Genomic DNA, 13,842 nt, shown 5'->3' on the forward strand with positions numbered 1-13,842 from the left:
AACAAATAGAAGTATAGAAAGGCATCGATCAGTGAGTTCAAAAGGCTGCCGAGTAAATGCAAAGTGTTAAAGTGACTACGTGAGTCCTTATCATGGCTAACACATCGCAAAGAAAAACACTTGTTCACATGTCTGTTGGACATGATTGAGATCACAGCCATCAAACCAAGCAGAAATGCTCGTGTATGTAACAGGACAGATTAAAGACTGATAATGTTCACGAACAGGAAAGTGTTCGGTGGACTTGCTGTGTCAAATCCAGCTGGCATCGGAGGGAAAGATGCTAAAATACAGTCTCTTTGTGTTCCACTTGTGAAAATCCAGCAGCTCCTGTATTTTCAGTAACGCAACCTCCTCGCAAGAGTTACATCATAAATTCGAGAACTGAGTTCAGGTGTTAGAAATGCTTTTACAAAGTCTCTCACGTGAAAGTAAAGTGACACCGTACAAGACAAGCAAAGAATTCATTGTTCGCTTCCTGTTTAAATTGGTGTGGGGGTGTTTAAAGCCTTGTTAAGACCGTATTGCCGGCCCCGCTGTGAAACATTGAGATGTCTCGCACCCACACGAGAAAGGCGAGCGAAGAGGGGATTTTAGAAATATAATCATATACGTCTGGAAAAGCTTTAAGGTCTGAATCGTGTTGCTTTTGGTAAAACAGCTTGTCCCTTTTTGTCGGGAACAATGCTCGCAGCCGTGTTATAACAGAGGAGATTGTGTGAATAAATGCTGGTTGGTTTGTTCTTTATTTAAATCCAAGTAAAGCCACCAGCCAGCTAAATATATTCACACATAGATCCTCTCCATGAGCCCTGCAAGCCTCCCAAAGCCAAAGATCTGAGGAGGTTTGTTGTTCTAGCCTCCAGCTCCGCATCGATCTATCAGAAACTTCACTGGTCCAGTTAATCACCTTATTCCTAGAGAGAGAGAGAGAGAGAGAGTGGGGGGAAAACAACAACAAGCCGGAGGGAAGAAAAGGTCCTGTTTTTGTTTGAGTAATTCATTTTAATTGTTGGGTTACAGTGCTTGAAGAAAAATTAATGGCTGATATTTGTGGGAATTGAGTTTACTGTTTTTGTTTTGTCATTCTAATTGATGTAGCCATGCGCAAAAACGACTGGGAGGCGTCAGAGGGAGGAAGAGAGGACGGGGGAGAAGGTGGAGGTTAGGAAAAGGCTTCACTGGCATGCTTAATCACCCCCCCCCCCACATTCTTTTTGCTGAAAGGAGGAAAAGTATGAATAGAAATAAAGCAGAGGCTCGGAGTGAAGAGAGAGGGCAGGGAGGAAGCACGGAAGAGAGGGCGTAAAGGAAGAGACGATGAGGAGAAAATCGAGGTTTACTGTCATTTTAATGACAAGAAGTTCTTCTTCTAATAGAGGAGAGCTGATCGAGGGAAGGTGAGGCTAAGAAGGTGAAAAGATAGTTTGTGTTTTCTGGAAAATAATTAAGAAAAGCAACACACACACATGGTTACACCGTCCTCAGTACAGAGGGGGTCGTATCACTCACTCATCTACACTGAGTGCAGCAGCTGGAAAGGACAACTGTAATCTCAACTTTTCTCAAACTAGGATTTCAAATTTAATCTTAAAATACTCTGTCATACATTTGACCTTTGACCTCTCAACAATAATGCTCTATGTCGCTATTTAAAAGCATCGAATAGCATCGCCGTTGTTTGTATTGAAAACATACAGACCAATAGGAAACGACATAGGGAGAGTCTTTGTTGTGTATGTTACAGGTTCTAATCATTCCCGACTAACTTTTTGTTGGAAAATAAAATAAACTTGTGATCAACAACTTTTTTCCCTGATGTTTAATATTAAATGTTTAAACAAATTTTACTAAACTATGAAAAAACTATGCAGTTAAACTATGCAACATATGTTTTATATCTACAAAAATAATCCTGTGCCAAGCCAGCTCGCTCTCTGAGCAGCATTTACTTTTAAGGGAATGGTAAGACATCTGTAGTGCAGTCTAACACGTGCAAAGAGCAGCTTTTGCTATTTAAAGTATTTAAAAAGAACAAAGAAAGCAAAACAAAATAAGATACTATTGCTTTAAAAGTAAATGCTGCCCTGAGAGCGAGCTCGGCTGTGTCGTATTTTTTGGTGGGTTTTTTGTGCTCAATAAATGTAACGAATATTACAACCCTGTTTCTGATGTTTACTAAAAGATGTTTTAGAGATACATAGTTACACAGACTGTGACGATTTGGGTTGATTTTATTTCTCTTTTTTGACACAGTGCCTAGTATCATTTAATCCAACCAAATGAGCGCATTGATCAATTTATCAGCGCTGTCTGGAATTGATTTGAATCGAACCATTAGGTGATCGATAGAGGCACGTCGCTCCTCGCTCGTCCTCCGATTGTGGAATAACTGCATCCGTCACACTCTGGAGTTTTAAAAAATGAACAAGCTTTCATTTGTTTCTTAATAAGAACATTAATCAGACGGCGAGTAAAGTCAGTGACGTTTATCACACGTCGTGTTCTCACCATCATCACTGTCTCGATAGTTAAACGTAATCTATGAACATGACTTCTGATTTTTTCTTTTTGTTGTTGTTTCTTTTTGCGACAGGTGTCCGACAAGCCTAAAGCCAGAGCCGCAGCCCTGAGGTAAGACAAATAACCAAACGCTGTATTTGTAACGAGGTGATTTGCTCGTCTTAATTCCACGTAGCGGATGGACTGCACTCTGCAGCCTCGTTTTTATCCTCACAGAAAATAGCACTCACAATAGAGCTGGCGTGCAAGCTGCTCTTCTGCCACCGAGAGCAACCTGGGCTAAGTAAGACCGCAGTCAGATGTCGTGTATTACTTGTTGTTTTGGCAGAGAGGAATAAGGCAGATCCACATATGGCCTGCATTAAGTCAAGTAGCCAGGGCATCATGCTTCTATATGGTGTGGCAGCCAGCGAGTCTTTGGCAGAGGGTGTGAGGTTAATGGAGTGTGTGACTTTCAATATCAGCCAAACAACAAGCTATAAATAACTGTTCTTGCCCTGAAACAGGCAATTGAGGTAGCTGTGGTCAGTGTCTGTCTTTGTGTACTTGTTTTTGAAAGCACGGTTTAGGAGTGCAGAGCCGGCTCACACAACCCTCAGCGTCTAACACGTCTCGCTTCAGTAAATATCCAACGTTTTAGCGGGACGTTGTTTGATTTTTAGGCTTTTTTTGCTATATGAAGTTAATCGCAAATGCAGCCGCTATTAAGTCTTCTGCAGGTGTTGCGCCTCTAATTCACCGAAACATCTGCGGCAACAGGTGTCCACTTGATAAGGAGAGTCAGCGGCCCGCACGCTTCAGCTCTAACATTCAGATTTAGGCAGCAGACTCGCTATTTGTATCGCAGGGAGACTTTGCAGGGACTCTGCGTGTAGACTGTGGCTCTGAGGAGGAAACATAAAACCCTGCCTACACGCATGCATGCGTTATGTTTGAAGGTCAGCGACTAACATTTCCTCAGGCTCTTTTTTTAATAAATGTGGTCTCGTTACAGCTTAACACACATTTAACATTTAGATGCTTCTGTTGTTCGTTCGAGTGTAGGGCACCTTGTTATCGATGCTTTTTGAGTTTCCAGCGTTTCCTTTTTTGTTTATTATCCTGGGTTATGGGGTGTAATGCATTGTGCATTAGCGTAATCTTATTTCTGCTAGTTGTTACTGTAGATCAAGCATCAGTAATAATCGTCCTGCGGTATGTTGTAGTAAATGAACAGCTTATTCTTGATTCAGCTGGTTAAGTGGCACATGTACAAATGATTTAAGACCTGCATAATTAATGAACACGTTGTTCCTGATTTGTTTTCTTTTCAATTCATTATTTTTTTTCCACCACATTGTTAATCATTACTCTGCAGCGAGGGACCTCCCAGCCTCAGCAGCTCTTGTGCTAAGGTTGTCAACCACTGGGGGTCGGGGTCTGGAGCATATCCCAGCAGTCTTAGGGTGAGAAGCTGGGGTCACTCTGGACAGGTTTTCTAGTCAAACAGGCAAACTTTCACAATCACGGCCAATTTAGAATAGCTAGTTAACCGAACATGGATGTCTTTGGACTGTGGGAGGAAAAGATTCTTCTGTTGTGAGGTGAAAGAGCTGCACCGCTGTGGCTCCGTTACCTCTGAGTGTATCAGAGTTTGGATACTTTCCTCCCATATAATAGGTTGTTAGTATCACAGTCACACTATGGAAAACTGTGGTTGCATGATCAAATTATTGTGGCCATGTGCAATGTACTCGTGATCTTCTTGCATTTTGTAATGGTGGCTTTGAAGACAGGGACCAGGTCTGCACTAGTCCACTGTTATCAGATTGACACTGGATGGGGTTAAATTAACAATTACATGCGACCTGTGTCTGTTAATGTGGTGATTAGCTGTAAGAAATTGGTAAAAATGTCAAATCTGTATGCATAAATTCACATTAAAGAGAAACTTAACTGGTTACATTCAGTTTCCAACCAGCCTCGTAGATTTGAAACAGAAACTCCTCCATAAATAGTGACATAGTTGCTGCAGGATGGCAGTTTAACTGCAGAGTGACACGGCTGCTTCATATAAGAATATAACCAAAGTACTACAAGTCGGCAACCAGCTGAGTTGTATCGCTTACTGCGAAAAGACACCGTAGACAAGTTGCATTTATTGCATTCATAGTGGAACAAACTGGGATAGCATTTATAAATTAGACAGAAATGATTAGCAAATCTTTGCCAGTCTGTCTGAGAATAATGAGAAACATTTCAGTCGAAACAGGTCGCCTCTCGCCTCCTGTGTACTGGACTAACCGTCTAAAGTTGTCACCCACAGACTGAAGCTGAGGGTGTTGCATGTTCAGGGCAGCCATGAATTTTTCCGAGATGCACCGATGTTCCTGTACTGTTTTTACCCCAGTGTGACTGAGCAATTATGGAAGCAGTTGATTATAAAACATAGTTTTATTATAACAGCTGCAACCATCTAGGGGTTGTATAATAACGGGAGCAAAGGAGAAGGTGAGAGATGATGTTGCCGAGCGATGCTCCACCATGGCAGGATGTTGGGGTGGATGGATGGGTCCAAAAACAATCTCTTGAAGACTGTCAGTGTTTTCAGTTTCCATTTCTGTTTTCACAGTTGAAGCTGTTTATTGGCCAGCAGTCATAAAGAGCATTGTGATATCAGAAGTTCAGGTTTAGGGCTGATTAAACAAATGTTTTAGTCATCGATGATGAGTCTAGCTTTCTCCAGAGGACTGCATATTTGTTGGTGTTGTTCTTTTTGTAATAATTAATGAATTCATGATTTTTTTGTAGTCTGTCGTGTCTGGCAGCTTTTGCAATCAGAATTATGATCTGCACTGTTGTGCCAAACATATTTGCTTTTCCAAGACAAGCTCGGTAAGATCACCTGGTTCATCTTTTTTTATGTATTTAATTGTGCTTCTGTTGTTGCCACTAATTGCATTCTTCACTGAACATATATCTAATAGGCAGAGACACTGCGGATGTAACATTGTCATCAGTGATAAGTTTTCTGAAGGTGTTAAAGCCCATTTTCATTATTTTAAGACATGTTTCCATTTATCTTCCAGGGCTGTGTGGGCTCCCCGGTTTGTCTTCTTGCTAAGTGTTAACATCTTTGGGGAACATATCACCTACTTAATCATTAGAATAAAAAACAATGTTAGATGCATTTTTAACATCACAGAACATTGGAAAGAATCCATGTAAACAGCTGATTTTGGCACCGGGATCAATTTTTCATAAGTTCATCTTTTACTTGCAATGTGTTGTGAAGCCCAGACTGGTGCATTAGGATATAAGAATCTTTTATAAATGAGGCTCGTTGTGTTCACAATCTGAGGGCATTAGTATTCAAGTCTGGTGTGTGTGTGTGTGTGTGTGTGTGTGTGAGAGAGAGAGAGAGAGAGAGACAGACAGCAAAGCAAGAGAGAAAGAGAGTGTGTGTCTGTGTGTGCCCCAGGCCATGTGTTACTCTGCTAACGCTAATGAGCCCATTCACTCTGCAGCCCAATCTACTGAACACCACACACACACACACACACACACACACACACACACAGATATCTGTGGGGACGCTGGGACTAGAGATGCTGTGAGCGATCCACTGGCTATATCCCCCCGTGGAAAGCAACACTCGCTGTCTCACCCACACTCCTCACACCATCCATACAGACACGCATATTTTTTTAATCCTTGCTCTAACAGCGTTACCCACATACCAATCGTTATTGTACCACACACACACACTACCACCCACCTTATCATCCCACCACAGTGTATATTAGACTGTATCATTCTTTTATTACTTCTCTGTAATCTTCACAATCTCTGCTAGCTGCTTCTGTTTTGTGCGTTATATCCCGTTCACATCTTTCATCACACTGGTGAGGAAAATCGCCCCCAGTGATATGAACTGGTCTTTTTTTTGTGATTATTTTAATAGTAATAGCGTTCGAGTAGTTCTGGGTGGGTAGTCCTAGTGTTATTTTAGTTAGCGGTGCTGTGAATGGTGTTGAATGGGTTTTACTGAGAGCTCTTTGATGTACAGGTCCTCTGTATTCATAACTGGGGACAGCAATAACTCAAAACCATTCAGACACGGGCAAATCAATATGCTGATATAGTAAAGCTCAACAATGATGGATGTGCTTGCATGAGCAGTAATGAAAACAGGCTGCTCGTTCAGGCTGTCGGGTCAGTGTGTTGTGTTCAGGAAGTTGAGCAGAATGCTTTGACACAGAAGAAGAACCTACTTTTATCTCGAATAGCAGCTTTTCTTTCACTTGTTGTATCCTAAAGGTGTTCAGTGTTTGTGATTATATGGAAAGTCAGGATGGAGACGGACGTTAACCACGGGCGGTATATTTATGTAAACGTAAACGCTTAAAAACTTCTGACGTGAGCAAGAAATAATTATGGGAGATTACAAAACATTAACCAAATGAGAGAAGAATCCAAACGAAACACCTGAACACTTGAGACATGCAGACACATGGGAAGGTTAACACGCATCAACATGGGACAACGGGAAACTGACACAATATATACACATGAGGACAGACATGGTAACACATGGGGAACGCAGCAGGAATGAATTAGACGTGACGAGACAGGGATAGGAAAAGTGAACACACTGAACACAGGACGAGACGCTGTCAAAATAAAACAGGAAGTACAACACTGAGACCGTGACGAAGATGTAGGAACTTGTGACACGTAGGGCGAGAGACATACACAGAGGACATGACAGACTCTCACAGGAGACATGGGGATGAGACAAAGACAGAAATAAACTCAAGACTAAACTGTAAGTTATTAAATGTCATGATAACACAAAGAAAGAACCAAATACAGAATAAGTCAAAACACTATCTCAAATACTCGGCACTCACTCACGTGATTGGCTGAATGTTACCAGGTAGCTCTGGTTACTTCACTGGTGACACCTGAGAGCAACAACGCTGTGATTGTGTTGTTACACTGTAGCCGGTGGCCGAGCTGTTAATAAGTCACCTGAAAACATTGTAGAGCTCGTCAGTCGATCGAGCTCATTAAGGGTGTCCTGCAGATATATTAACACAGACGCTGCATCGCTCGCTGTTCGTCATCGTGGCGATGCTTGAACACAGCCACCATGTTGCTCACGGGCAGGCCGGCCTCTAGGGAGGCAGAGGTCTATACACTATCATAACTCATAATATCATTATAATCAAGTTTGATTTGTTACAAAGCCTACAACTATATCTATAATACATATGTGGATGCTTATGTAGCTACAACTCAAGTATATGTTTCAGTTAATTGTAGTAAAAGAGAATCCAGCACCCAGATAATTTAGGAGTATTTAACATAATAAGACGTTCAGCTACAGGGCCAATTAACCGTGGCACTTTCAGTGAAACATTACTTTAAAAAATTTACATAAACCAGCATTAGCTGAGTTTAAAAGAAAGACTTAGTGCTTATTGTGATATATCAAATGAAACACACAGAAGAGGTTTTTAAAAAGGCTGTAAAACCACTTGCACAGTCACGTGCTCATATATTAATTTGTGTGCTGAAATAGATCATCTCAAAGTTAAGACTAGTGACTGAAGCTAGTGGGAGTAAAGAAATACCTCGACTGATGTGACAGGTAATACACTCACCAGCCACTTTGTTAGACACACCTGTTAAACTAAGATGTCTACGTGATTACCTTAACTGTACTTTAAGTAGTCGTGTTTCATTTCTGTTGTAATGTAACCAGACGTGAACGCACTGACGTTGGTGATAAATAATGCAATCATGTTGGCAAGTTAAACAGACAGGTTAAGCAGTATCGTGCAGCTTGGTGCAAGTTCAAATGTAAAAACACCTTTTCAAACAGTGTCACCCCTGCTGCTGCCAGGGAACATTATGCTACATATGTAGAAATGGAAACCCATTATAGCCTTCCCCACAGTAGCGCCCGGGGCAAACACACTCTCACACACCCCGCAAATACACAGATGCACGTATCGCTGAATCCTGGAAGCCGAGAGAAGCAACGTGAAGGTGAAAACAAAAGGTTATATTCTGCAGATTTTAGTTTTCATGCAACCGTGCTTAATAAATGCTTAATAAATGCTGCTGATTTTGTTTGATTGAGTTTTATTGTTAGAATTTATTGAGTTACTCACCCGACTAATAATCTTCTTACCAACAAGGAATTTGTATTTCCAATAATTATTGATAGATGTGTACACTGGTGTCCCACAACAAAGTAACAGCAACAATTTCATAAATCATGTCACATTTTCACTTTCTATCCTACACAGACATGCGTTAGGTAAACAAGCACACATGCTGGAGCGTGCACACACGCGTGATTGAGAGGGAGATGGAGAGAGATTATAAAGCCAGCTGTGCGGCAGGAAGCTCTGCCAAGTGAAGGGCAGAACCAGCGAGCTGACGGCAGATGATAAGATGACAGATGAACTGAGCCCAGATGGCCTCCACATCTTCACTTCACAGTCCCATAATGCTGTTGTAATTGTGCATATTTTCACTCCCTTCTCCGGTTATTTGAAGAACCTGTAGTTACCTGTTCAGCATGATCACTTTTCCTGCAGCCTCTGTTGCATCGTGTCTCCGCTGGCAGCAGTTTATCTGAGCGGTGGCCTGTCTGGCTCAAAGCCATGCGCTCTCTTGTCTAAAGAGCCTGATCAATTCAGTTTAACAGCAGAGGCAAATGGAACATGAAAAAACAATATCAGCAGCTGTCTATTGTCTCTTGATTGTCCTCCTTGCGTTCAATACCTGCTGGTTAATTAATGGTGACCAAGTCCAGAGTGAACAGTACAGTGTAAAGCTGACGGACCCTGGAGAAAGACCAGAAAACAAAACCTTTCTGAAAATCAGATGTAAATATCACTCTATACGATGAAAGTATAACTTAACCATAGACAGGATTAACTATAGTTTTTACAGGACTTTGTGCAGTCATGTGAAAAACTAAGTGCACCTTTACTGTTTCCAAAGGCCTTGTTACCCTCTTAACTTCTACGGAAGCTGTAAGGGTCGACTTTGTTTTCCATAGGACCGCACATCTATTCAGTTAAAGCACCGAATCAAACAACAGTTGCTTCCAGCTGCTTTATATTGATACAATAATACAGAAAACCCCAGGAATTAGTGATAGTGGGAAGGAAGAACTCCCTTTTTGTCAGGAAGAAAATTTCAGCTGAACCAGGGTCAGGGAGGGGCATTATAGACAGCGTGCAGAGTTTGATATAGATATAGACTTTCAGCCTGTTCTCACAACAATATAGTGCCGATTTGACACGTCCGGAGGCATTATTGAGGAACGCAAAAGGTGACCTTCAGCATTCTTATGCTACGCGCTGGGTTGTGGATGAAATCCAGTAGAATGATGCTCCCGCGGTCATACACGTTCCAGCCATGTATCCCTAACCCTGTAACCTTATCCCTAACCTTAACCAGACGTTAGATAGTGTTTTCCAAAGCAATTTAAGTAAAACGAACGTACATGTGTAGATTTATTCCAAACTCATGTTTCCTCATTTTCCGATCTGGTAATATAGGGACGTGCTGGGTGCCCGGAAGCGTAATATACTGACGTTTTGTCACCTGGTGTAAAATGTTACGCTTTGGGAGTGAGAGCATGTTGCTATTTTAACTAAAGTATCCTTAATTTAAGCACAAATCAATCTGAATGTAAAAGTAATCTTAAGCTTGTTTTTGAAATGGTCTGCTTCAAATCATGATGAGTCATAAAACCTGAGGTTGAACTATAATAACAATCATACAAGTCTAGTCAGATTTAGCTAAAAAAAAAGTATAGTTTAAGTTTAGGAGGAGACAATGACTTCAGTTTTTAAACAAGGCCCTTTCACAGTGTACACACCTCCTCATGTTTCTATAGTGACGCTTTCTTCCCCGCTCTAAGGTCAGACATTTTACATGCACTCAGACTACCACATGTGTTTGGCTGTGTAAACACACTCTGTAACCACTGCTGTGTTTTTGTGGTCAGGCTGGACCCACAAACAATGAGGCATCATGAGACTAAAGGACAGAGGTGGCAAAAGTACAGACATTCTGTACTTGAGTAGAAATACAGATACTAGTGTTAAAAAATACTCCAGTAAAAGTTGAAGTACTCATTCAACTTCTTTACCCCAGTAAAAGTGAAAAAGTACCGGCTCTGAAATGTACTCAGAGTAAAAAAGTAAAAGTAGCTGATTTTCTATCACCTATTTTTATGCAAAGCAGGCTGAACCTTGTGCTACATTCATTTAACAATAAAATAAAATTAGTAGATGGGAATAATAAAGTTACTCAGCTGGAATCAGGAAAGAGAAAAAGAAGGAAAAAAACATGTTTAGTTTCTGTTGCCTCCATTGTTGAGGGTGACTTTGCCTCGAAATAGAAAACATGTGTAGGGAAGAGGTTCAAGTAGATTCAGCAGGTGGAGGAATCCTAGAAATCAGTAGTAGTGGCTCATTGTGTGGGAAAGAATCACAGCTCATGATCATTTCTGTTCAGAGCTCCAGCAGATTATTATAGCTCAGGCTGTGATCAGCTGCTGCTCTGAGGTTTACTGCTCTTTGTGGATTTACCTGAATTTAACAGAAGTTTCATGAGCTGATTTTCATCCTCGACACTGACACTACATGGTCTATGCTGGCTTTGTATTAGACAGTATGCAGTTGGTATGAAGGTAGAATTCGGTCAGTGGATCTCAGCATCATCAGCTAAAAATCATATGAATCTCTGCTCCCCTCGATGTAACCAAACTCTGCCCATGAAACCACGGCCGCTGTGCACCAGTCACACTGTTCTTTACTTTAAATCCATCACAGTGCAGCAAACTAACCTGTTTGTCCTGCACTGAACTGCAGAGGATTTTCATGCAACCTTAAATAACAACCTCAGTTTGGTTTGTAGCACATTTCACAATATGAAAAACCCCTAATGCCACATGTACTTTACATTTCCAGTTCATCAAACAGCGTCCTTACTATTAAATCTACCCTCTGTTCTTCCTCTCCTGCCTTTCTTATCTTTCTCCATCTCTGAGTGAAGTCAGCTCTCTTCCTTTTCTGTGAAATACAGCAGCTGGACCTTTAGTTGTTTGTTGAACTGATAGAAAGGTTCCATTTGAAATTACCTGACACTTAAAACAATGTAACTCCCTTTATGCTCGCTCGTCTTCTGTATGGCTAGAGGCTGAAGTACCACCTGCAGTTTTTCGGGTGTTGTGCCAAAAAAATAAATAAATAAAAACACCCAATTTAACCCCTTCAACTATGCCACACAGGGTTTTGGGTATTTTGGGTTTTTTTTGCATCTTTCATGTCTTTTTGTGCCACATCTCCTGGTGATAAATGCATTTCATGTGTTTCAGTTTGGGCTCAAATCACTTTGATGTTTGAAGCCCGCCGTGATGTGAAATAAAAACTCCTCAGAGCGTTAAACCTAAAATAACGAGCCTGTTTTGAAAATGTAAGGAGTACAAAGTACAGATATTTGTTTGAACATTCAGGGAGTAAAAGTAAAAAAACTACTCAGGTAAAGTACAGATACCCGAAAGCTCCACTTCAGTACAGTTACTTTGTTACCTCCCGACTTTGTTACCAGCATTATGTGCAGCGTTGCAGCTTGCTGTAGCACAGGACTGTGACCCACACACACATTTTCCACACGTCTCACTGGTATGATGAAAAAACAAAACCTCCAAAAACCAGGAATTACTTCTACCGAGCTCTCCCCCTTGACCCTGTTGATAGTTCCAACCACGAATACTTTGTTGAGTCACTATTTAAAGGCTGCAGCCTTTAAATATGTGGGTGTCGTGTGGATCTTGTGAGGCCCACTGGACATATCAAACCAACGGATCACTTTGTCAAGGCTGTAAGGCTTTCATTTCCCCTGTTGTGATTTTATCACACAAATAAACAGACACCGAAGCTTCTGCTGGAGCCTGAAGATCTGACAAAGGCTATTTTGTAAGTCTTATCTGTGTTACTTATGCAACGTTGACACAGGAATACACAGGAAAAAACCCAGAGCGAAGCCTCTTTGTCCTAAATAAGCAAACAGGTTTGATGCTTACGACATAAACAAGGACAGAAACACTAATTGGAAGCACTGAAGAGGAAATTGTCTTTTGGGTAGTTTGTATACAGGAAACATATGTCCTGTCACTTCCTTTATATACAGCCTTGTAACACAGACTGAGCTGAGTGATTATAAATACATGAACGAGGTAATATAAGATATTATGAGACAGGATATCAACAATAGGGATTTAATAATGAAATAAGAGCTAATATCTCAAGCTCACTCAGAGATAAGTGACATATGTTTCACCGTTTCTAACTGACAACAAGGGGAATGTGTTTGGAAAAACTAGTAACTCAGTGTCCATCAAGTCATCGGCTCAGACACACTAATGCACTCCTAGATGAAGTTTGTATGTCTTAACTTGAGCTAAACATCTGAGGCATGTACACGAAACGTCCACTTAAAAGCTGCTCCGTCAGTCTGCACCAGCTGGCGCCGCATTTTAATTTGGCAACAACGGCGGCATTAATTTATTTCTGACGGCTTGATGGCTGATTCCTGAGGAAAGAGGAGGAAAGCAAGCCAGATGTAATGCTTTCACACGCATACTCATCTCCTTTCATCTCCTTCTTTCAACACATACTGTTTATGTTGCCAGAATAAAATAGGCTAGAGAGCACTCAACTGAAAATCCCATTGAGAGTAAAAGACGCTCACGCTCCTCCTTTAACTTCACTCGGCGCTCTTTAAACAAAAACGAAACACATCAGAGCGGGAAACGTAAACTCGTGTCGGGCAGTTTTTGTCTTTTTTGACGAATGACGAGCTGAACTAAAAAAGCCTCCCATCAGATGCATTAAATGCCCTTTGCACCGTTTGCCCATAATGTTTCTATTGTGGTGTAAAAAAAGACATTTTATGTTGCAAACGTCTGATAGCAACATAATGAATAATTTAAAAAACTAACATCACCCAGGTCCACTTAAACAGTTCTGTAGAGGGAGCCCGGCACTCGTACAAGTCTTTCCAGCACTAATGACAAACGAGTGCAGCCGACTTCGATGCAGCAGATGCTCAGCTGATGTTTGTTCTCACCTTGATTTCTTGCCAGATGTCTTATCGGCACTGTGGGCTAGCTGCCCACCGAGGAGAGTTAGAAAGTAGACACTCATTAAATAAGACGGTGCTTTATATGAAAGCAAGCTCCAGTTTTTCCTGGAGCAACAACAGAAGCAGATTGTAATCCGGCTTAAGAAAAAACTGCTGACC

At 41.2% G+C, this 13,842-nt stretch overlaps 1 protein-coding gene across 2 annotated transcripts in view; it reads left to right on the forward strand.

Annotated features, from left to right (window-relative positions):
* Positions 1 to 13,842, forward strand: part of aff2 (AF4/FMR2 family, member 2) — a 189,934-nt gene that overhangs the window by 127,372 nt on the left and 48,720 nt on the right. For both annotated transcript variants that reach the window (XM_084940141.1, XM_084940148.1), the window contains exon 10: positions 2,597 to 2,634. In XM_084940141.1, coding sequence (XP_084796267.1) covers positions 2,597 to 2,634 — 38 coding nt within the window. The remainder of the gene's footprint in view (positions 1 to 2,596; positions 2,635 to 13,842) is intronic.

The sequence above is a fragment of the Perissodus microlepis genome, chromosome 2, assembly GCF_051167445.1.
Source record: "Perissodus microlepis isolate ML-2025 ecotype Zambia chromosome 2, ASM5116744v1, whole genome shotgun sequence".
NCBI lineage: Eukaryota > Metazoa > Chordata > Actinopteri > Cichliformes > Cichlidae > Perissodus > Perissodus microlepis.